Here is a 22986-nt window from a genome sequence, read left to right on the forward strand (position 1 = left end):
AATGGAAAAAAGTATACAACATTAAAAATAGATGGGTAATGTAAGCAGAAAGATGTAAACTCTACAAAAGAATCAAAAGGAAATACTGGAAATCAAAAACTCTGTAAGAGAAATGAATGCCTTTGATATGCTCATCAGTAGACTGGACATGTCTGAAGAATCAGTGGGTATAAAGATAGGTCAACAGAAATTTCCCTAACTAAAAGAGGAATGGAAGAAAAACCAAAATAGAACAGAATATCTAAGAACTGCAGGACAATTTCAAAGGGTATAATATACACATACTTGTGATACCTAAAGAAGAAGAAAGATATAACAGAATAGTAGAATAATGAAATAATAATGGCTTGAGATCATTCAAATATTGAAATAATAATTCAAATATTGAAGTATTGCCAAAATTAATGACAGACATAAAACCACAGATCCAAGAACCTTAGAGAATATCAAATATGATAAATACCAAGAAAGCTACACCTAGGAATATCATATTCAAACTGCAGGAAGCCAAAAAAAAAAAAAAGAGAGAGAAAACCTTGAAAGAAGCCAGGAGAAACCCACACTTTACCTATGGAGGACAAGGATATGAAGTACAGTGATAAGAAGCAATATGAACAAAGACATGAAGTCTCAGTTGGAAACCATGCAAGCATGAAAGAATTGAGTGAAATAATTAAAGTTGAAAGAAAAAAACCCTCAGCAACATGGAGTTCTATATCCAGCAAAATTATCCTTGAAATGCAAAGAGGAGGGACACCTGGGTGGCTCAGCAGTTGAGCATCTGCCTTTGGCTCAGGGCATGATCCCAGAGTCCTAGGATCAAGTCCCTCATCAGGCTTCCTGCATGGAGTCTGCTTCTCCCTTCACCTGTCTCTGCCTCTCTCTCTTTCTCTGTCTCTCATGAATAAATATATAAAATCTTTTAAAAAAATAAATGTGAAGGGGAAATAAAGGCTTTCTCAGACAAACAAAAACAAAGGAAATTCATCACCAGCAGATTTGCCCTACAAGAAGGATTGAAAGTAGTATTTTAGGGAGAATAAACATAACATAGGTCAGGAATTCAAATCTACATAAAGGAAAGTGTCAAGGAAGGAATAAATTAAAATAAATAAAATATTTTTATTTTTCTTTATTTTTGATTGATCTAAAAGATATCTGTTTAAAGTAATAATAGCAACAATGTATTAGGTAATTATAGCATGTGGATAAGTGAAATGAATGACAGCAGTATCATATGAAAGAGGAAAGAAAAATTGAGGATAGTGTTATAAGGTACTTACACTACATGTAAAGTGACATATTTTTATTTGAAGGTACACTTAGATTAGTTTAAAATATATATTGAAAACTCTAGAGCAACTAATTAAAAACTTTTAAAAATAAGTTCATTGTATCCTAGGAGAGGAGATAAAATGTAGTGATATATATTATTAAAACCAGAAAAAGAAGGAACCAAAAACAAAAAACAAACAAACAAAAAAAAAAAACAAAGAACAAACTCAAGGAATTAGAAAATACTTACATAGTAAATATTAATCCAGATTAGAGCAATGATCACTTTAAGTGTGAAATAAAAGACAACAATTAAAAGATAGATGTCTGGAAGGGTGTTTGCAGGGTTAGTTGTTGAGTGGTGAGGCTTGGTGGGCTGTGCAGAGGTAAAGTAAAACACAGAGGCCAGGAGGGTGATTTGAGTTTTGGGAATACCAAAACATCCCTGAAAGGGAAATGCCCTCTTTCCCCCTATCTTCCTGTTCTTCTCTTCTTTATATATTTCCTTCTACTCTAATTGCCCAAAGCATGTAACCAGAATATATTAAATGACATTTTACCATTCTGTTCTTAATTTAGAAGTCAAACTATCATTGTTTCTCTCAAGGAAAAAAGTAACAGAATGTATTTGCTTCTTATTTCTGCCTTGATTAACTTTTGATTGGTTAACTCTTTAAAATAGAAAAAACTCTTTTAAAGGGGACTGCTCTAAAGGAGAAAAAATGAGTGGGAAATATCAGAAAGGGAGACAGAACATAAAAGACTCCTAACTCTGGGAAATGAACTAGGGGTGGTGGAAGGGGAGGTGGGCGGGGGGTAGGGGTGACTGGGTGACGGGCACTGAGGTGGGCACGACGGGATGAGCACTGGGTGTTGTTCTATATGTTGGCATATTGAACACCAATAAAAAATAAATTTATAATAAAAAGGGGGACTGTTCTACCTAAAAATCTTTGTAGTCAGCTTGCTTTTTCTTCCTATTCAAACAAAAGCTTTAATCACAGAGAAGACAATATGTTAATGCTTTCCCTGATCCCCAGCCCCTTTTTTTGGTTTAATAACCAAAGTGACTTTGTAGGAGATTTGAGAGAAAAAGGACAGTTAGGGATAGTATCCAAATTTTCTGAAACTTTTTAAAAGGAAGGGCGGTAAGGAATCATTTATTTGTAGAAAGGTGTATGACATTTTACCTTGAAATCATGACATTAAAACTCCTATTTGATAAATAAAATCTAATCTAATCAAATCATCCATCAGTTACAAATCATATGATTATGTATTCTGAGTAGTAGCCCAAGGATTTGAATTTTATTTCATGGTACTGATGTGATTTATAATATTTACTCAGCTAGAAAACAAATATATGTTGTGATTAAACATTGATACGGATCTGACTTCAAACTGGCCTGTGCCATTTACTAGCAAGGTATTCAACTTTTCGGAGACTCAGTTTATCCATATGTAAAACATGAATCTGATAGATTCTACCTAGAATCTAGAACATAGCTAGCATATAGTATAAATTCCATAAGTGTTTATTGAACAAATAATCTCATAATATTGTGTGAGTTATTATAAATGTGTGTGATGCAGGACACATACTCAGCACAATTGTTAGTTTTATACTGTCATCAGCATCCTTATCATTAATTTCCCGATTTGATTGGGGAGCATTCAGCTAAAATGAAAGAGGATGTTTTATTGTTTCTAGGAGAGTTATGTCTAAGTATTTCTCCTAAACAATCAGAACTAACTATCTTCTGGTTATAACCTTTAATGTAGTTAGAGATCCTTGAAATTGAAAATTTGATATAAAACTGTCTCATTTATTATAAAAAACTCATATCAGCCAATTATATGTACCCAACTTGTGTTTCATATATAGAGGCAGCAGAATGAAGTTTTCAAGCATACAGAAACTTAGGGAAAATTTAGTTATGCACAAGATTTTGTTGAAAAATCTGCTTGAAGGTGAAGCAGGCAAACAAAAATGGAATCATGATGGAGAAATAGTGGTAAATGGGATTGGTTGTAAATATATAAAATAAATTTAATTATTTTTATATTTAAGGATTAAGATTAAAAATTAAAATTAAAATTTCTGGGATAAGAGTTAAAAATAAATATGGAAATTTTAGTTCCCAAAAGATGGAGTATATATATATTTGCCTGTTCCTCTATTTAGGTAGAACTAAAAGCCCTAGCTATTATTTATAAAACAAGTATGAAAAATATCTGAAAGGTGAAGAGAAGAAGACAGACTGAGAATCAAGGAACAACACAGTGGTAAACATCCTTGTTTGTATGTGTGTGTGTTCTGCATAGATCCCAGGCTTGGTTCTAGAGAATCTGGGAACCCAGATACAAACAAAAAATGCTCTAACAAAGGCCAGCTCTCCCTTTCCTAAAGGCCGGGAATGGAACAGCCTAGCAAAAAAGAAAAATCTTAGACAATAATCACTGTATTCTAGTCAAACACCACAGAAAAACTGGTACAATCCCCACTCCAAAACCTGCCAGTAAAGGCCAAACAGGGAGCGGAGACTTTTACCCAGACCAGATAAAGCAAATCAATGCCCCCACTGGGGTGCCATCAGTGAAGGCCTAATGAGGAGTCCTGAGACTTTCACTTATGCTAGTCTATAATGAAGACCTTCTCTACCATCCCCACTCAGGGGAAACAAAATGGGGATCCTGGATTCCTACCTCCAGTTGTCAGGAATGACACATACCTTCTCTCTGGGATGCTGTCAGAAGATACCTACTGGAAAGCCAAAACTTTCACCACCACCTAGCAGTAGTGATACTATTCTCCCATTTATGTCAGTGGAAGCCATGTGAGGAGCAGTAATGAGGCACTCCTACCCCTTGAAGTTAGGGTAGTATATCAGTGGATACCTAATGGGGAGTTGGAACTCTTGTACCCAATTACCAGTAATGAATTCCCCTATTCCCTGAGTGTCAATGGAGGTCAAGTGGGGAACCTGGACTTCTCCCCCCCATATGTGGCAGTAATGAGGCAGTGTTCCTCTTACCCTTCCAGAGTGGTTTCTAAGGAAGCCAATCAAACAGAAGACTTAATTAAGATCCAAAGTCTTATAACACAATTCCCCAAATGTCTAGATATCATGTAAAAAATCACTTGTCTACTAAACACCAGAAAAATGTCAACTTCGATGAAAAAAGATAAGCAATAGATGCCAGCATTGAGACAACAGAGATGTTCAGATTATATGAGGATTTTAAATTAGCCATCAAAAAAATATTTCAATGAGCAATTTCAAAAACTCTTGAAACAAATGAAGAAATAAACTCCACAAAGAAGTATGAAGTCCTAAGAATGAAATAAAAGATATGAAGACTAGCCAAGTGGAAATGAAAATATGAAAAATGAAATAAAAGCTCAGTGGATGTGTTTGACAACAGAAAGAGGGAGGGATATTTTTAAAAATCAGTGAACTTGAAGATAGAATAATAGAAATTACCCAATCTGAACAATACAGAGAACATAGACTGGAAAAAATAAAATGAAATAATGAACAGAGTCTTAGGGATCTGCAGGATCAAAACAAAAGACCTAACACTTACGTAAAGAATTGTCTACCCAGCATTCTATATCCAGAAGAAAAGTCCTTCAGGAATAAGAGGGAAATCAAGACATTTTTAGATGAAGAAAAAATAAGAAACTTTCTTGACAGAAGACCTACCTAAAAGAATGGCTAAAGCAAGTTTTCTAAAAAGAAAAGAACTAATAAAATATGGAAACGTGGAACATCAAGTAGGAAGAAAGAAAAACAGAAAGGTAAAAGATGAATACATGCAATAGACTTTACTTCTCCTCTTGAGTTTCCTAAGTTATGTTTGATGGTTGAAGCAAAAGTTGTAACACTGGCTGCTGTGGTTGTTAATGTTATAGAGACAGAGTAATATCCTTCTCTTTTTAAATTTTTCATAAAACATTTTAAGGGAGTAGAATCCGATATTCATAATTACTTATTTTACTTTAACTTCTTTCTCTTCTAATACATTCATATACCATTAAATTTTGCCTATTTTGTTAACAAAACAGAATATATAACATGATAACATTGCTCTAAAATTATTGATATCAGTATTTTTATTATACATATATATACACATACATATGTACATATATACAGACCTGTCTGCAATGATTTTCTCTGAATGTTGATTGATTAAAATGGCATATTGGGATTTGGTATGATTATTAAACTTCTTTGTGCTTTTTATTATCATGTTTAAGTTTTAAAATGAGTATGCATTTTATTACAGAATTATTATGTTTAAGAATTATGAATCAAAATAATACAGCAATTGAAAATAAACTGTTTAAAGGAAAATTACAATTTTATTTTTAAATATTACTGACACTCAAATTGCACAATAATGCAAATACTAAAATTTAAAATATCCTAACAGAAATGCTTTCCTTGGGGCCTCAATTCACATTCTATGCACACAAAAACTGATTTTATGTTAACCACAGTCTTGAAATCTAATAGATTTCTCTCTCCCTCTCAACCTCTTTGTCCCTCTTAACACATATACACACATGCATGTGTGTACAAAGACATATATTCATGGTAAATAGTCTCTTTAAAGGCTTTATATGGCAAGAGCCTTTCCAGCCTTTCTTTTTAAATAAAGAAGTGGCAACTGTCATGAAAAGAATTATATTGATACAAGATTTTTATATAAGTATAGTCTACACAGTGAATATACTTCAAGGAGGTATAGCTCTCTGACACTGAATTTGCTGAGAATAAAAGTTAGGTACAGGAATTAAGATATATAAGATGATGGCAGATGTAGCTAGAGAAGCAGCTTGGTGTGTGTGTCTGCATTTATGAACACTGGGTGTCTGGAAATAAGCAACCTCATGCAAAGTAGAGTTGAACCTCTGGTTTGCCTGTGTATGAGATGTGTTTAAGTGAGGATGCGTGATTTCATTCACAGTAAGTGAGGACATGTGATTTCATTCACAGTAAGAATGCTTAAATAATCTAACTCAAACTAGCTGTCCCTCAAAACGAAAACTCAGATTTTCCCCAGAAACCTAAGGGAAAATGCTGAATATAGAGTTAAAAGGCTGCCACCTACTGATTTATGACAATTGACTCCCCTTCCAAAGAGCTCTCTTCCAAAGAGATTCCATGTCCTCCTTGGTTATAAATAATTGCCCTGATCACTATTTTCATCCTGGGCTCAATTTGCCTAGATACAGAAAAATATGAATGATCTCTTTCCCTCATCTACTGTACTCACATGGCATTAGAATTCAGCCCCTTGTTGACAGTCATCCAGTCAATTCAAACTAAAATTAACTAGAGTTCTCCAGGTTATTCTTTTTGTTTTCATACCAGGGACCATTTACTTTCAAGGGACACCTTTTTATTATGAACAGCTCTTCAAGATTTACTGGTGTAATGGAGTTTTGTTGTAACAAATACCTCTGCACTAATAAATATAACTCTAATTGCTTTAATAAACAAAACCCCAAATCTCAATTGTCTTAAACAATAGAAGTTTGTTTCTCACTAATGTCATGTCCAATGCTGATATACCTGATAGATGGCCTTATATGTGATCATTTCAGGACCCAGGCTTTTACCATCTTGTGACTTCTCCTTGGAGACTTTCCATTCATTTGGCAATGGGGAAAGAGACTATGTGAAAGATATGGCTTCATAATTTCTGCCCCAAAGTGATACACATCTCCATCAACTTCAGCCCTGAAGTGATGTATTACATCTGCTCACATTGCTTTGGCCCGATTAGTCTTTTAGGCCCCTCTCCTGTGACAATGGCAGAGTAATAAGAGGTTTTGGCTAGGTAGCTGCTTCTTGACAAATAGCTCCCACTATATAGCTTGTGCTATAGAAGGAAAGCACAAAATTTTGGTGGTCAGTAAACTATCTCCACTCTACCCAGGGGCGCAAGCCCAGGTGAATGTGAGGCTCAACTCATGTCCCCCGCCCCCCCATTCTCTCAAAGATCACAGCCTGAGTTGGTTGCTGTCTAACTACTTCAAACAGTTGTTTTATATATTTTGTCTTGGATTTTGAGTTGTCTATGACAAAAGGGTAATTCTTATACCAGCTATTCCATGGTGGCAGGAAGTAGAACTTGGTTTTAACCCAGCATTTCTTAAACCTATTTGACCATGGAGCCACTTTTCTTCGTATAACAGTTACTAAATGACTTTGAAAAACATTTTTGCAGAGTAAAGCTATACGACCTCCATTTCTTTACTTATAGCCCCAGGTTTTTGCTTTTGTTATTGTTTTGGTTTTGTTGCAATGTTTTGTTTTCTAGAAAAATTTGAGTTTATCTCAGTATTGTTTACCTGGTCAGGATGGCTGAAGGAAGCAAGACTAAAGACGGCTGGAAAGCAATTGTACTGGATTACAGGGCAGATGAAGTAAACACAGTATTCTATAGCTCCAACACTGGCAGACCAGAGAGGGAAAAGTGTTTGGTAATTATCACTTAGTACATAGAAGATCTTTTGGGATGCCTGGATGGCTCAGTGGTTGGGTGCCTGCCCTTGGCTCAGGGCATGATCCTGGGATCCGGGATCCAGTCCCTCCCGCATCAGGCTCCCTGTGAGGAACCTGCTTCTCCCTCTGCCTGTGTCTTTGCCCCTCTCTCTCAGTCTGTGTCTCTCATGAATAAATAAATCTTAAAAAAAAAAAAAAAAGATCTCTGGCTTTCTAGTTACTCTCTTTCTGTGAGCCACAGTTTGTAACCTGTAAAACAGGGAGTATTCTTGAGGATTAAATGAGACACCATATGTAAAATATCTAGCAAATAAGGAACTTAATACATATAAGGCTCCTTCTTCCTCATTCTTTTTTTTTCCTTTAAAAATTTTATTTATTTATTCATGAGAGACACAGAGAGAGAGAGGCAGAGACATAGGCAGAGGGAAAAGCAGGCTTGCTGTGGGGAGCCTGATGTGGGACTCCACCCAGGACCCCAGGATCACAACCTGAACCAAAGGCAGATGCTCACCCACTGAGCCACTCAGGTGCCCCCTCTTTCTTCTATCTATGTTCTAGTTAATAATATACTAACTTAATTATAGTTAAATTGGTTGTACTATTCTGCTACAATGACAATTATGTGAAAAGAGGCCAGGGAAAAGATGAGATAACTGTATAGACAGCTCCCAATATACAAACATTGAGTTAAAAAGCACTGCACATTGAAGGTTAGGTTCTGATAACTTAGACCCTGCCATTCTTACTATCAATGCCCCACAGTTAATTGGCCATGAAGCTAATGACTGAAGCTTTGAGCCCCTCACGTGTCTTGGCTCCTAGGAGTGCTGGGAGATGGTGAGAGTTGTGGGATGTTCTAGGTGGAAAGGGGTAGGGCAGGTTGCTATCAGGAAGCATTACTATGTAAACATTTCTGGCAAATTGCTGAAAGAGCTCTCAGGAAAAAAAAAAGGGGGTTTGATTCTCAAAGTTTCTGGATGTTTGTTTCAATTTCTTTTATCATTCTAAATGAGTATTTGCTTTTGTACCTAATTCTCTACTTTTGATTTCTTTTTCTTAAAGATGGTCCCACAAATTGTTTGAGAACTCAAACACATGGATCTGCTCCTGCCCACACTTTTGGTTCCATCACCTGCTACTATTCCAAAAAGTCCCAGAGGTGCTCTCCTCAGAGCCCACTCTGAAGGATGGAGCTGCAGATGGCTTTCCTACACCTCTCCTCTACCTGGCTTTCCTTAGAGCTCACCTCAACACTGCTAAGGTCAAGGCCCAGCTGTTTGAGCCTCTGCCAAAACATTGTATCTCCGCATATCCTGGGTTTATGAGGGAGAATGACCTGGGCTCAAGGCTTAGGACCCAAAGTGTGCGAGGAATTAGGAGAGAGAAAAGGTCACATAAATGGGGCCCTTAGGACAGCAGTTGCACCTCAGGGCCCGTCTTTTGGCTTATTGTGGGTTAGCTTATTCAGGCACACATGCTTTTATTAAATATATTTTTTGAGTATTCATTATGTGTCTGTGGGATTGCCTGCAACCTTGACCTTTACTTGTACCATTTTTCAATGATAACGTTTTCCCAGAGTACAAAACTTTATAATTCCTGAAGACTTTAGTCAGCTGGATGACTCCTGTATGGATTTATAGGAACTTGTTTAAGAAAGCTAAAGCACATCTATATTCTGTAGAATCTTTATTTAATTGGTAACAGTGTTCATTTCATCGAAGCTTTACCTCCCCAACATTGTTCAGAACAGGAGATAAGAAGATTGACCCATTACAAAGAAGATGAAGAATAAGGTAGCCTCAGAAAGAAAACCTAAAGGCAAGTGTGAAGTACAATGTGCTCAGCAGGAGCCCAGTGTGAGAGCCTTTGGAGGAGGGGCAAATACAAGGTATAAAGCTTTAGAGAGACTCAAGTTGGCCTCTCCAGAGTTTGGCTTCAAGGTGTCAGAATAGGTTTTATAGGTCAACAGAGTTGTTCTAATGATTATCCAAGTTTCTCCCCCTTCAGTTGGGAAGGCCCCAGTTTTATGGAATTACCTGCCCAGTCAGCAGGCTGGGTGTTAGAATTCTGAGCAGACTGCCCCTCCTCCCTGAAAGCAGCAGGCAGCAAAATAAGTCCGGAAATTCCTGTGCATTGGGAAGCCAGCACTAATGCAATTACCTGAAATAAAAGAAGGGGTCAGATAATAAGGGGCAAAGGTTTTTCCTTTTAACGTACAGCCAGGTAAACAAAACCAGCTGTCCCTGGAGCCAACAAATTCTCCTCATTAAATGTTTTAAGAAGCTAATGGGCATAAGTAGCTACTTGTAGTACAATCCTGAAGACTGAATCTAGGGTCCTGGAGAAGGCAGAGTAGAAGGATCAGGGTTAAAACCTGGCGGACAGAGACTGAAAGGAGATGAGACCTGCCTCTGGCAGATGATCCTAAATGGACAAAATGGAATTAAAATAAGAGTAAGATGTTTTGACCTGGAGTCTTTAATGTCTCTTGTCAATATCCTTGTGGGATGGGCTTGAGAGTTAGCTGGTATAGTTTTAAGCTTAAAATAGGATCTCGAATGAGTTTTTTTAAAATAACCAATTATGGGAAATTTTATGTGCATTTACTATGAAAAATCTCTGAGAGGATATACAGCAAAATGTTAACAGTAGGTTTCTCTAAGTGTTGAGCTTATTGGTGATTTTTCATTTTCATATTTAAATTTTGCTTATGTACATTTTCTAATTTGTCTATAATGAACATTTATTTCTTTTATAATAAATAAATAAAGGGCAAAATTTTAAATAAGATGAAAAGTCTTAAACCAGAAATAAACATTAAGGAGGGCAAGAAAGTTTGTGAAGGAATTGGTAAGAGGTTTTAGTAACTTTGTATAGTCTGCTATGTTTGCCACCTCCCCAGATGTGTGCTTGATATGACCTGCCAATCTAGAGGCCAGCAGAGGAAGGAATAATGGTTGTTGGTAGTAAGCCAAACAGGCTATTTGTCCACACACAAAGGTTTCGACCTCATTGCATTTGTAATAGTTCCCAGAAATGTTATTTCTACACAGCCTCTCTTGGCTTCAGCTGTACGTTAAACAACACAGCCACTTGTGGTTTGATTCTAAGAGATGCTGAAAATTCAAGAGAGCTTGGAGGAGGATTATGATTTATATAAAAGCGTCAGTCTTAGTGTTTGGAGAACCAACTATTCTGCCAAGGTTTATGTAAAATATGCCGAAGCACCACTAATTGATGGATTTGCCTTCTCTCTCTTCTTACTTTTTTTCTTTCTCAATCCTTACTTTCTTTTCTCATTTATTTGGTCTTCTGACACTTTTGTAGCCATTACTAAATTAACTAACTCTTTGAAAAGATTGCTTAATGTCTGAAAATCATCTTTATCCTCCCAATGAGAAAGACGAAAGAGCGTTGCCCCCAGGTCACTGGACAGTTAACTGGAATATAGTACTGTTTCCTTTTACCCAACCTTGGTTAGAAATCACCATCTTTATCATTTTTTAATGATATATTCTTTCCAAATGGTTATGGTAGACCATTCCACCTCCATGTCCAAATCTGTACAATATAGCTGGCCACAGGCAGTCACTACCAGAGGAATTTTTCAAATAACTACTGATTATCAACACTGAATGTTTTTCTGAAATGTGTCACATTTATGAAAGGTAAATGTAGCAAGCTAATTATCCAAGGGTACCAAAGAAAAAGGCTTAGGTATTATCAGACTTACATATGGTTAAATTGGCCCCTCTCTTAAAAGTGATACTAAATTCTGAGGTGCCAAAGTTCGTATTTCCATAGTACAATATATATGTGGATTTAAGGTTGCAGATTAAAGTTGCTGAAACCTCTCAGTATGATATGGGGATTCCTTTGACATCCAAATGTGAATTTGACTCAGATTGAGGTTATTAAAATGTGTGAGGAAAGAAAGGATTCTTAGCTGGGTCATATGTAGAGGTAATGCCCATGGCCATATTTGGCAGGCATTTTAGAAGGTTTCTGACATCTCTGTTAAGTTCTCCTATCTTCTTGGAGAAGTCATCTATAGCTGTAGATTCAACTATTACTTATAAGCTGATAACCCAGCTATTTTCCTATCTCAACTTTTATCTGTACTTCCTTCTCATTTCTCCAACTATCTGTTATATATTTCCTCTTTGATGTTCTCTGTGTCCTTGATATCTCAAATAGAATTGTTCATCTCCTTTGACAAATTAAAGCCTAGTCTAACTAACCCACATGCTCATCCACTGAACCACCCAAGTGCCCCCCTCTTTCTACATCTTCTGGGCATCAGTATTTTCCAAGATATTCTCTCTCACAAGCTCTTGGTCATCACAGATTCCCTTCCTCTTTCTCTTACAGTCTATAGAAGCCTTATTTTATTAGTTCTTCCTTCACAGGCTCTCACTTTTACTTCATGACCCTGATCCCTTCCTGCATGCACTATTGAGATAAGATAACCTTGTCACACTGGTTTCCTGCCCAGAGCTCTCCTCTGCTCCATTCTAATTCATAATCCACAGAAATAGCCTGAGACCAACTGAGAATGATAGAATACAGCTTGTTAGGTAAAAAGTGCGGCCAAAAATAGGCTCTAAAAAGCTTAAGCCAAAGTTTTTATTGGAATTCCTCTCCCATATGTCACATGAAAGAGGAATTGGATGATTTCTTGGTCCAAGAAAACAACCATTGAGTGGACAGTAAGAGGGAGCAAATTTTAGACTCATTAGAAGAGCTTTCCATGGATTCAAGCTGTAGTACAGTGGAATAGTACAAGTAATATATGAGAATGGGTTCTTTGTCTTAGATAATCACTTCTCAGTCATGTTGTAACAAGCTTACATGCTTTAGACTACGTGGCCCTTCAGCTGTTTTCAAATTCCAAATTTTTGCAACAGAAACACAGCTCTTTCCATCTGTCCATCTGCCTCCCACTTATTGGGAATCCAGAGTCTATTCTTGCTGTCCCATACTTCCCTCATTCCAAATCTTACAGTGAATGAATGAACATGCTCTCCTTCAGGATGTTCCCCTGCTGACATCATCCCATGGCTTTTTCAGTCTAGGTTGTTGCTACTTTGGGCCCTTTATATAACCCGAAGGGTAAATTTGCTTATTGGATATCTTTTATGTGCCCGGATCTATCTCCAGCATTTTTCCTAATTTGACCAGTACAGTGTACCCTGAATACTGTGGGTTTGAGGTTCTTTTTTAACGAACCTCAAAGCTGGGGAAACCTAATATCTTATAAGTGGTAGGTGACAAAGCTGAAACTGAACCAGGGTTTTCTAACTCCAAGTTCTGAGTTCTGGAGAAAAGAGACAAAAGGAAGGAATGGAGGAATAAAAGGCCCCTCAACTAAGGAGAGTGCAGGATAGGAAGGGTGTTCACAAGGAACCCTACATATTGAAAAAGTACATCTGGCATTTTTATCTCAGTAAGTATTAAAGTATACATGTTGCCAGCAAAACTTAAAAATTCTGATGTTTAAAGTAGCTATTGGGAGCTAACAAAGAGAAAAGAGGTAACTATAATATCTTTGATTAAAACATAAAAGAACACTAATTATAGTGCATTTGTATTATGTGCCTAGTAATCATGTAATATAGTAACAAGTATTTATGTCCTTTGGTGTGTATTAGATTAGCATTGCATAAATTATTAATTTTATCATTATTATGTTTTGGTATACCTAGCTTCTATATAGCAAGCTATCTAATCACATTTTTTAAAAAATCAGAAATGCTAATAGTGAAGTACAAATAGGATGAGTTTGGAGTGGTAAGTAAAAGGCACAGACATGCCCAGCACCGTGTGTTGCCATAATAAATGTTTATTGGATCTGAGTCTAGCATCTATACCAGGAATGAAATGAAAAATCATGTCATTAATTTTTTTTATTCCCTAATATAAGTAACCACCAAAACTTTCAAAATCACATACCCTTTGATATAGTAATTCCACTTTTAGGATTCTAGACTCACACATAATTTAATCAACCATCCTCTATTGTCTATGATTCCATATTTGTGAACTGAAAATGAAATTAGAAGAGAACTGAGAGTTGTTGAATGCGCAACACTTTAGATTTACTTGCTTAATCATCAGTTAATCCTGGGAAGTAGATGTGACCTCTTTTAAGAATAAGAAAACTGTGGTTCCTGGGTGGTTCAGTTAGTTGAGCTTCCAACTCTTGATTTCAGCCCAAAGCCACAGTCTCAGGGTTGTGAGATCAAGCCCTGCATCACACTCCACACTTAGTGCAGAGTCTGCTGGAGATTCTGTCTCTCCCTCTCCCTTTGCTCCTCCCCCTGCCCATCTCTTTGTCTCTGCTTTCTCTCTCTTTCTCAAATAAATAAATGAATCTTTAAAAAAAAGAATAAGACAAGGGGCTCCTGGGTAGTTCAGTCGATAAAGTGGCTGACTTGATTTCAGCTCAGGTCATGATCTCAGGGTTGTGAGATCAAGTCCAATGTCAGGCTCCTCACTCAGTGTGAAGTCTGCTTGAGATTCTCTCCCTCTCCCTCTCCCTCTAATGTGCTCTCTCTCTCTCTCTCTCTTAAATAAATAAATAAATAAAATCTTTTTAAAAAATTTTTAGCCATTCTACTACATCACATATTGGTATGGGGATTTGACATTAAAAAGAATTTTCACATAGTTCTTTTTTAATTTTTATTTATTTATGATAGTCACACAGAGAGAGAGAGAGGCAGAGACAGGCAGAGGGAGAAGCAGGCTCCATGCACCGGGAGCCTGACGTGGGATTCGATCCCGGGTCTCCAGGATCGCGCCCCGGGCCAAAGGCAGGCGCTAAACCGCAGCACCACCCAGGGATCCCCATAGTTCTTTTTTTAAAAAGATTTTATTTATTTATTCATGAGAGACACACAGAGAAAGAGTCAGAGACATAGGCAGAGGGAGAAGAAGGCTCCATGCAGGGAGCCCGAGCCCATTGTGGGACTTGATCCCAGAATTCCTGGATCATGCCCTGAGCCGAAGGCTCAACCACTGAGCCACCCAGGAGTCCCCACATAGTTCTATAATATGTACTGATAGGTTGGTGTCTTATTAAAAATGAAATAGTCTATCATTAGCCATCAGCTGAGGAGACTTGAGTGGGTTAGTAAAGGCACCCGGGAGTCATAGGCATTTATTTTAATTCAACTGATTTAATCAGAAAGTTTGTAAAGATGGGGGAGGATTTGAGATGATAAAGGTCACCTAAACCTGGAAAGAGTCTCAGCTTAGTCTTAGAGTAAGGATTCACAAAGAGGGGCCTCACAAAGCTGGATGGACCTGTTTTGGTCAAATGTTCACAGCATTGTATCAGCACAACTTGATGTTACACTTAAGCAACCTAACAAAACCCACACCACCACAGCCAGTAAATGCTGAACTTGTTATTATTTTTAGGAGAGAGCTTCTAGACTTAATCTGTCTAATTTTTTGTTTGTTCATTTATTCATCCATTCATTTATTCTGGAGGTGGTAGGAGAAGATTGACTGTAAGGTGAACTGGAAATGAAACCTTTGAGACCTACTCACTACACTAACTCAGATTTTTGTGGTTATTATTTGTTTTCTCATTGAAAGGTGTGGAAACCTATAAAAATACTTGAATATTCTTTCTAAATCTCTCAAATACCTTCATTACTTTAAGGTTGGGGTAGGGGTGGTATGGGATGGGTGTTAAATAACTCTTCCTAAGGGAAAAAAAGTAAGCTTTTCCCCATTACTTACTTTGTATTACAGATTCCTGTCAGCTCCTATAGAGCAAGCAATGCAGTTTCATGTGACAATGGTTGAAAAAAATCACAATATAGGCCATAAATGGAGGTAGAAATGAAGAAGATACAAAAGCATATTACTTGTTTGAAAAGCACCCAGGATCAAAACTTTTTAAGATGTAAAAGCCCAGGTGAACTCTGAGCTGTTTCTTCAGGCAACAGAGACCTCTGGCTAGCAAAGTATATTGGTAGTCTCCTCAAGATTTTACCTGATTCTTATTTTATTTTTATTCCAGTTGCTACATTGATGGCCGAGTGGTCAAGGTGATGGACTTCCTGAAAACTCGCCTGTTAGACACACTCTCTGACCAGATTAGGAAAATTCAGAAAGTGAGTAAAAGTCCCCTGGGATGAAGGAATGAGTTTGGGGATAAGGCAAGGAAAAGGTCTCTGGTCCCAGCTGGATGTCAGCCCTTTGGGAACCAGGGTAGAAAAAGAAAAAGTCCAAAGCTCCCTTTCACAGCTGATGGTTGTTGTTTATTGTTTTTCAAATTGAGAACCATTTCAATGGGCTATTTCCAGGTTTAAAAGCTTCTATATTTTAATAGCAACTATCTTGTGCTGGTTTGCTTCTAAATTGTGAGTTTCTTAAGGGAAGGGTAGGTTTACTTTGTTTTCTTTTTGCAAGGGTTTATTTGGAGCTAGTTTAAGGAAGGAATGATTATATTTCTTCAGTGAAATTCTGATCTGGGGCATCAGCCATGTTTAAACTATTCTAAAAAAAAAACTATTCTAAAAAGTGTTAAATAGCTACACCATATTTATACTATTCCTAGGTGTCTTAGAATCTGTCAACTAACATCTTACTTTTGTAGAAATGTGGGAGAAACTATATTATATTAAGCAGCTGCATGTAGGTCCCATTAGCAAAACACCTTTGGTCAACAATTCTCAAACTTGAGTGCAATCAAAATCATCAGATGTCGCTCATAAAGTTTGCAAAATCACTCCTGATGTTCTGATTTAGTATGTCTAGAGTGGATCCCAGACAGCTCTATCTTTAGAAGTCATGTGTCAAGTGATTCTACTGAATGCAAATCACATTTTGAAATACAATGGATTAGTTAATTTTGAATTGTGATGATCTTATGTCTGTAATTTCCACCTGCCTCTACAAAATGATATCCCATCTTTTGTTGCTTAGTCAGGACAGTTTTCTAGGAAAGGGGGACCTTTTGAACACTCACCTATGTCTTGAGCAATTTAAACAAGTCTTTGCAGAAAAATTGCAAAGGGTAGATCCCCATTAATATGGAATTAATGAATAAATGAATGGACAAGTGAATAAATGGATCATGTATAAAATGAGCTGTGAAGGAAAATCATATTTGGAGTAATCATAAAAAAGCACTCTTGACTGGTAAAGTGGTACCTTTTTGTATTCAAACCAATGTCCTGCTCCGATTACAAAAGCTTTTTTAGTCCCCATGTTCTCAAAGAGTATTAGCAGCTGGGAAGCCTTAGGACTTCTGGACTCCTGCATCCCAGTTTGATCCCTCTGGGGATCAGGTGCATTGGTCAGCATCCTTATCTGTCACTGCCTCCTACCAGGCAAAGTCTAGGAGAACTAAATAATTTGAAATATCTCTGCCAGTTTCTGTTCGACATTCATTTAGTTTTTAATATTTAAATATTTCATATATACTGAGCACTTAGCAAGTACCAGGCAAAGTGCCAGGTGCTGGGGATACAAAATAGAATAAGGCATGGTCTCTGCCCTCAAGGAGTTCACAGTTTTAAAGTTTAACAGTTGCTTTAAGCAGGCTGAAAAACATTACTTATGGTAGTTGAATATCAACCTATTGAACAATGTAAAGCACTTTATGCTAATCTGATATTTAGGTATCATTTTCTAGAAGGAGGGAGGAAATTTCTTTCATTCATCATTCATTTGTTTTTCCAACCAACAGATATTTACTGAAATAAAAAATTACTAGGTTCCAGGCACTATGCTAAATGCTTGTATTACAACAGTGTAGAAGATAGACAAGTCCCTGTATTTTTGACTTTTCTGATTTCAAGTTGAATGATCTGATCAAGGGCTGCCATTGGAAATAAAATGATTTAGTGGTATCATGGCACTGAGAGTAAAAGTTCTAGCTGTGCTCATTAGTTATTTAAGTAAAACATATAATTCTAGGTCAGAACTAGACAGAGGTGTTGGGAGTCAGGTTCTTCCCTTTCTCCACACTACCCACCTCCCTCCACCACTGAATACTTCTTAACCACCACAGAATATTCAAAGACTGAAATAAGTGGCTAAGCTCATCTTCTAATTTGTCCAGGCAGAGCCACAGAACCTTAAAGAAAATGGCTCAAACCCCATGCACAACTGAGGTTCAGATTCAGACCTTTTAACATGTCTACTGGACTTGGAATGGAGGGCCAAGTGCAATTGCAGGGAGGAATAGTGAGTCTTTTTTTTTTAAGGTTTTATTTATTTATTCATGAAAGACACACAGAGAGAGGCAGAGACATAGGCAGAGGGAGAAGCAGGCTCCCTGCCTGGAGCCTGATATGGGACTCAGTCCCTGAATCCCAGGATCACACCTTGAGCCAAAGGTTCAAGCGCTGAGCCACCCAGGCATCCTAGGAACAGTGAGTCTTTAAGAGAAATGACCTTTATGAAGAAGTACCCGGCAGGAGACAGTTAGAATTAGCAGTAGGATCTGATCTTACCTTTGGCTGTTGCAGATAGAACATGCCAGAGGTCTCCTCAGGCCTAGGTTTCTGTTCTGGTTACAACTTCCTATACAACAAATTACCCCAAAACTTAGTGACATTAAACAACTATTTACCACGCCCTTGGATTGTATGTGTCAGGAATCCCCACTGGGAGCTATGGGGATGGCTCATCTTTGCTCCTTGATGTCTGAAGCTTCAGTTGGAAGACTTAAAGGCTGGGATGACTCAAAGGCTGGTGACTGGAATCACAAGACTTGTTCATTCACAGGTCTGGCAGTTGATGTCAGCTGTCAGCTTGCACCGTTATTGGGCTGATAACTGGAATACCAACACATGAACTTTCTACGTAGCCTGGGTTTCCTTACAAGGTTCAAATGTCAGATGCCCAAGGACAAGAGTCAGGTGGAAGCTGTACCACCTTTTCTAACCTACCTTCAAAAGTCCAGGGACACCTGGGTGGCTCAGTGGTTGAGCATTTGTTTTTGGCTCAGGTTGTGATACTGGGGTCCTGAGATCGAGTCCCACATCAAGCTCCCCTCAGTGAGTCTGCTTCTTCCTCTGCCTATGTCTCTGCCTCTCTCTGTGTGTCTCTCATGAATAAATAAATAAAAACCTTAAAAAAAAAAGTCAGAGGGCTTCACTTCACCCGCAGTCTAGTCCTTGAGATAGTCATCAAGACCAACGGAGAGTCAAGGAGAGAAGAAATAAACTCCTTTTGATTAGCAAGATTCTGGAAGAGCATTTAGGACCAGAATGATTTTTACAGTCATCTTTGAAAATACTGTCTGCCACAGTTTCATCCTCCCTATATCATTTAGTAGCCCTTCCATCATTTTCCTGTCTAGTTTTCTTTTTTCAACTCTCCTTTACAAAGCTCTTGCCAGATATTGCCTTAAATGGGTATCTGCTGGAGTTGTTGCTGGATTATAGGTTCCCTGGGATTTGATTTATGGGTAGGCTTTCCATTGGCTGCACAGCCTGGACACCCAGTTGCTAAGGCCTCCAGGATGAGAATCTCTCTTACCACAGCCAGGATGTGCTAGGCACCAGTCTGTTCTGGGGAGATGGGGACTGGGAAACGAGAGAAAGTTCGCCATGTTTTGCCAGTTAAAAAATTACTTTGACTATTTCTGAGGTCCTCTGTGGGTGAGAGGATGGTCCGGGGAATTAGAGTCCAAGGTATATACTGGGATAGACTGGCCAAACTTCTTTTCTACAAGCTTCCAAACCAGTTTAGAGATGGACCAAATAAGATTTTAATATGTATATATCTAGAAACCTCATCCAAAAGCTAAAAGTAGAATCTTTGTTTCTACTCTATTTTGAAAAGCTCACAGAAATTATGATGATCCCCCTTAGACCTACAGTGATAGAAAAAGTACAGATTTCCTACCAAAATCAATTAATGAAGAAGTGGTTAGATAAATCAGTGTTAAGACTGTTTTTTATTAAGAGATAGAATACAGAATTTGAAGTCTGATGGCTTGGGTTGGAGCTCAGGCTTAGCTGTGTAACCTTCAGTTATTCACTTAACCTCTCTAACTTTGTTTCTTTATCTGTAAAATGAGGGTGCTACGAATACTATCATCTTTCTCTTTTACAGAGATTAGAAAAGTCACATGAGCCCCTGTCTTGTTAATTGCTATTGAATGCTAGTACTTATTGCTATTATTATTTTTTCAATTATTATAGTTTATTTCTTTTCTTTTTATTTTTATTCCAGTATAAATATGGAACACTTTACAAATTTGCATGTCATCCTTTTGCAGGAGCCATGCTGCTTTGTTTCATTCCAATTTTAGTGTATGTGCTGCTGAAGCAAGCACTGTTATAGTTATTTTTAATAATAATTTATATGACTGGAAAAGCTTCCTGCTACCTTTATCCTCAACTTGTTCTTTGCTTTTTTCCTCTTTCCTCTTTCTTTGAACCCTGGGGAATATGGTAGGTGATATTTTTGGCATCTGAAAGGCAGTGACTCAATTGCTAAAAACAGCTGCGGTTTTCGAATTTGGACTGCCACGTAAAGAAGAATTCTGAGATTTCTGAGCAGTGGGCAAATTCTGGTCATATGAAAATCTACATTATGTGTTTGAAAGCCAGAAAGAGACAATGTTTAAACAAGCCACCCCTTTGGATGATCTACACATTCTCTCCCTTCCGTTAGAATAAGGATAATCATCTGTACTTTGGGAGATGAGTCAGGGGAAAGAGTTGAGAGTCTAACAATGTAAGCAAGAGTCAGATGGGAAAGTGAGAGATGTTTAGGATGCAGTGCAGATGGTATAGTGTGGATACCTGGGATGACTCCAAAACAATGACATAAGAACCAAGAGGAACCCCTTTGGCTTAAGTCACTTGGACTCTATGATTTGTGTCTTCATCTCCTAGAGGAATCAGAGGAGGAAATAACACTTTTTGATATTATTTTCAGCTATTCAATAAGCATAGGAAGGAGTTGGTGAAATCCTAGTCATAAGGAAAGTAGTTCCAAAAGTACTATCCATACGATTGCATTTTGAATACTAAATAAACTGAACAATTGGCTTCCCCAATACTTGAAAAATTTCTTCCTTCTCTCTTCCTTTCTTTCCTTCACTTATCAACTGTTTATAACATTCTTAGTATTTTCCAGACCCCTGAGGATAAAATGGTGAGCAAGACTTGCATGATGGTGGTCCTCATAGATCTTGTGGTCTAGTGGAAAAACAGTTAATGAAGCAAGCCATGATAAAAGTGATGACTTTTATAATAGGGATGTATAGGGAGATCTATGAAGGCTCACATCCACTCCATGTGAGCCCATGGTGGAAATATCTACCTTCATGTATAAAAGAAGGGAAAGCAGGGAGAGCCTTCCAGAGGAAGTGACATTTAGATAATACCTAAAGGACAGACACCTTCTAATTTATTCAGTTTCGAGGATGAGAACAGAGGACTAGCAGTGTTAAATATATATGGTGGAGAGAATGGTTTATATGATTCATATTAGGACCATGATTGTTCTTTTGTTAATATCATCATTGCTTACGATTTTTTAAAAAATATTTTATTACTTTGAGAGAGAGAAAGCACAAGCAAGAGAAATCACAGGCAGGGAGGGGGCAGAGGGAGAAGCAGACTGCCCTGGGCTCGATCCCAGGACCCTGAGACCATGACTGAGCCAAAGGCAGATGCTTAACTTACTGAGCCACCCAGGCACCCCTATTGCTTACGATTGATTACAATATTTAATAAAGATGAACTCTTTTGAGGCCTCTTTTTCCAGTATATGTTAGTTACAGGATCAAGGAGGTAGGTAAGGCAGAAGAATTTTTAATCCTTTTGAAGTAATTAATAGGTCAAAAAAGACCTATTTGGTCTCAACCAACCTTCTGGTTTGAGCCTCTTAGGACATTAAAGGGGAAGGGGATAAAAAATAGCAGCTATTCTTGAGGATCATAGAATAGCTAGCAGCCCAACTAAGGAAAAATGGGGACAATGATAACGTTAATCTTCTCTGAATGAAGAAAACTGGAAAATGAGAATGACATTACTAGGGTAAGAACAGTAGCATCACCACAAAAATCAGTGTTTGGTTCTTCTATTCATTGAGCAATGTTAAAGGCTCGTTTCTGTGTGCCAGTACCCATTTACCATAATGCCTATCATTTGGCAGGGTCTTAATAAATGTTAGTGGGAGGAGAACAGACAGGAAAGGGAAGGTAAATGAGCAGAGTAAAATAGTGGAAGTGTAAGAGAAGTAGTGTCTTTGTCTCGTTCACATTTGGATCTGCTATCTCAGCTGTTCGCATGCAGAAGAACCTAATCTGCTGCTAACTGTATAGCATAGTGCTGAATAGTTGGAAATTGATTTAGGCAGCCATAAATGGGCTGTGCCTACATTAGGCAGAGTAGGAGAGTGTCTTCTGGGTATGTGTTTAGGGGCGAATGAAGAAGAGTTTCTTTGTGGTTCAAAATAACATTTCAGTCTGTTTGCTAATGCCAGATATTTCATTTGAAAAAAAAAATAACCTCTCATTCTATATTAGGAGGAGGATGCAAAATATAAAAAACCCCAGAAGAGTTAAATCACACTGGTTCAAAGTCACACTAAGGTGTTAATATCAAACAGAAATCCTTTCCCAAGAGCAGCTTTTGATGGAGAGGAGGAGAAACAGGGGACAAGGATGTACTCAGAAGAGGCAGAGTACCAAACACAAACAGTGCCACAGGAACACCTGTGATGACATCTCTGAGTATTCTAAGTTTTATGGAGATAGAAGCTCTTACAATGGAGACCTCCTTAATAAAAACAAAATAAATTTGCACGTTTTAGAAACTTATCTGACCACATGAACACAATACTAGGGCCCTTCCCAGGACACCAGCAAAGGCTTGTGAGAATGGGAAGCTGAAAGTTTGAGCTTCATGAGCTTCCCAGTAAATTAGCTTCTGTGACACCACTTGGCTGTGTATCTGCAAATGGGACAGTATGACCCAAGGGATCTTCAGCTCTTTTCTTTCATATAGAAGACACTAATAATAAATAGGGGAATCTAGCTAGAAAGGTACATTTACCACAAAAGAGCTTCAAAGTTTTAGTTGTTGGGATCTTAGGAACAGTATCTCCTTGATTGTTAAACACAAATAATTTTTAAATGTACCATAAATTTAATAGCAGCTTAGTGGGGGAAATAGGAGATAGGGTAAAGAGCTGA

The 22986-nt window shown here is 37.7% G+C and overlaps 1 protein-coding gene and 1 non-coding gene across 3 annotated transcripts in view; one reads left to right on the top strand and one right to left on the bottom strand.

Annotated features, from left to right (window-relative positions):
* The window catches only part of HPSE2 (heparanase 2 (inactive)), a 634074-nt gene that overhangs the window by 461171 nt on the left and 149917 nt on the right, over window positions 1-22986 (top strand). For both annotated transcript variants that reach the window (XM_041746029.1, XM_041746030.1), the window contains exon 7: window positions 15838-15931. In XM_041746029.1, the coding sequence (XP_041601963.1) occupies window positions 15838-15931 (94 nt within the window). The remainder of the gene's footprint in view (window positions 1-15837; window positions 15932-22986) is intronic.
* Window positions 20011-20112, bottom strand: LOC121485945. The gene has a single exon (XR_005986445.1). It is a non-coding gene; the product is annotated as a U6 spliceosomal RNA (small nuclear RNA).

The sequence above is a fragment of the Vulpes lagopus genome, chromosome 2 (genome assembly GCF_018345385.1).
Source record: "Vulpes lagopus strain Blue_001 chromosome 2, ASM1834538v1, whole genome shotgun sequence".
Classification (NCBI taxonomy): Eukaryota; Metazoa; Chordata; class Mammalia; order Carnivora; family Canidae; genus Vulpes; species Vulpes lagopus.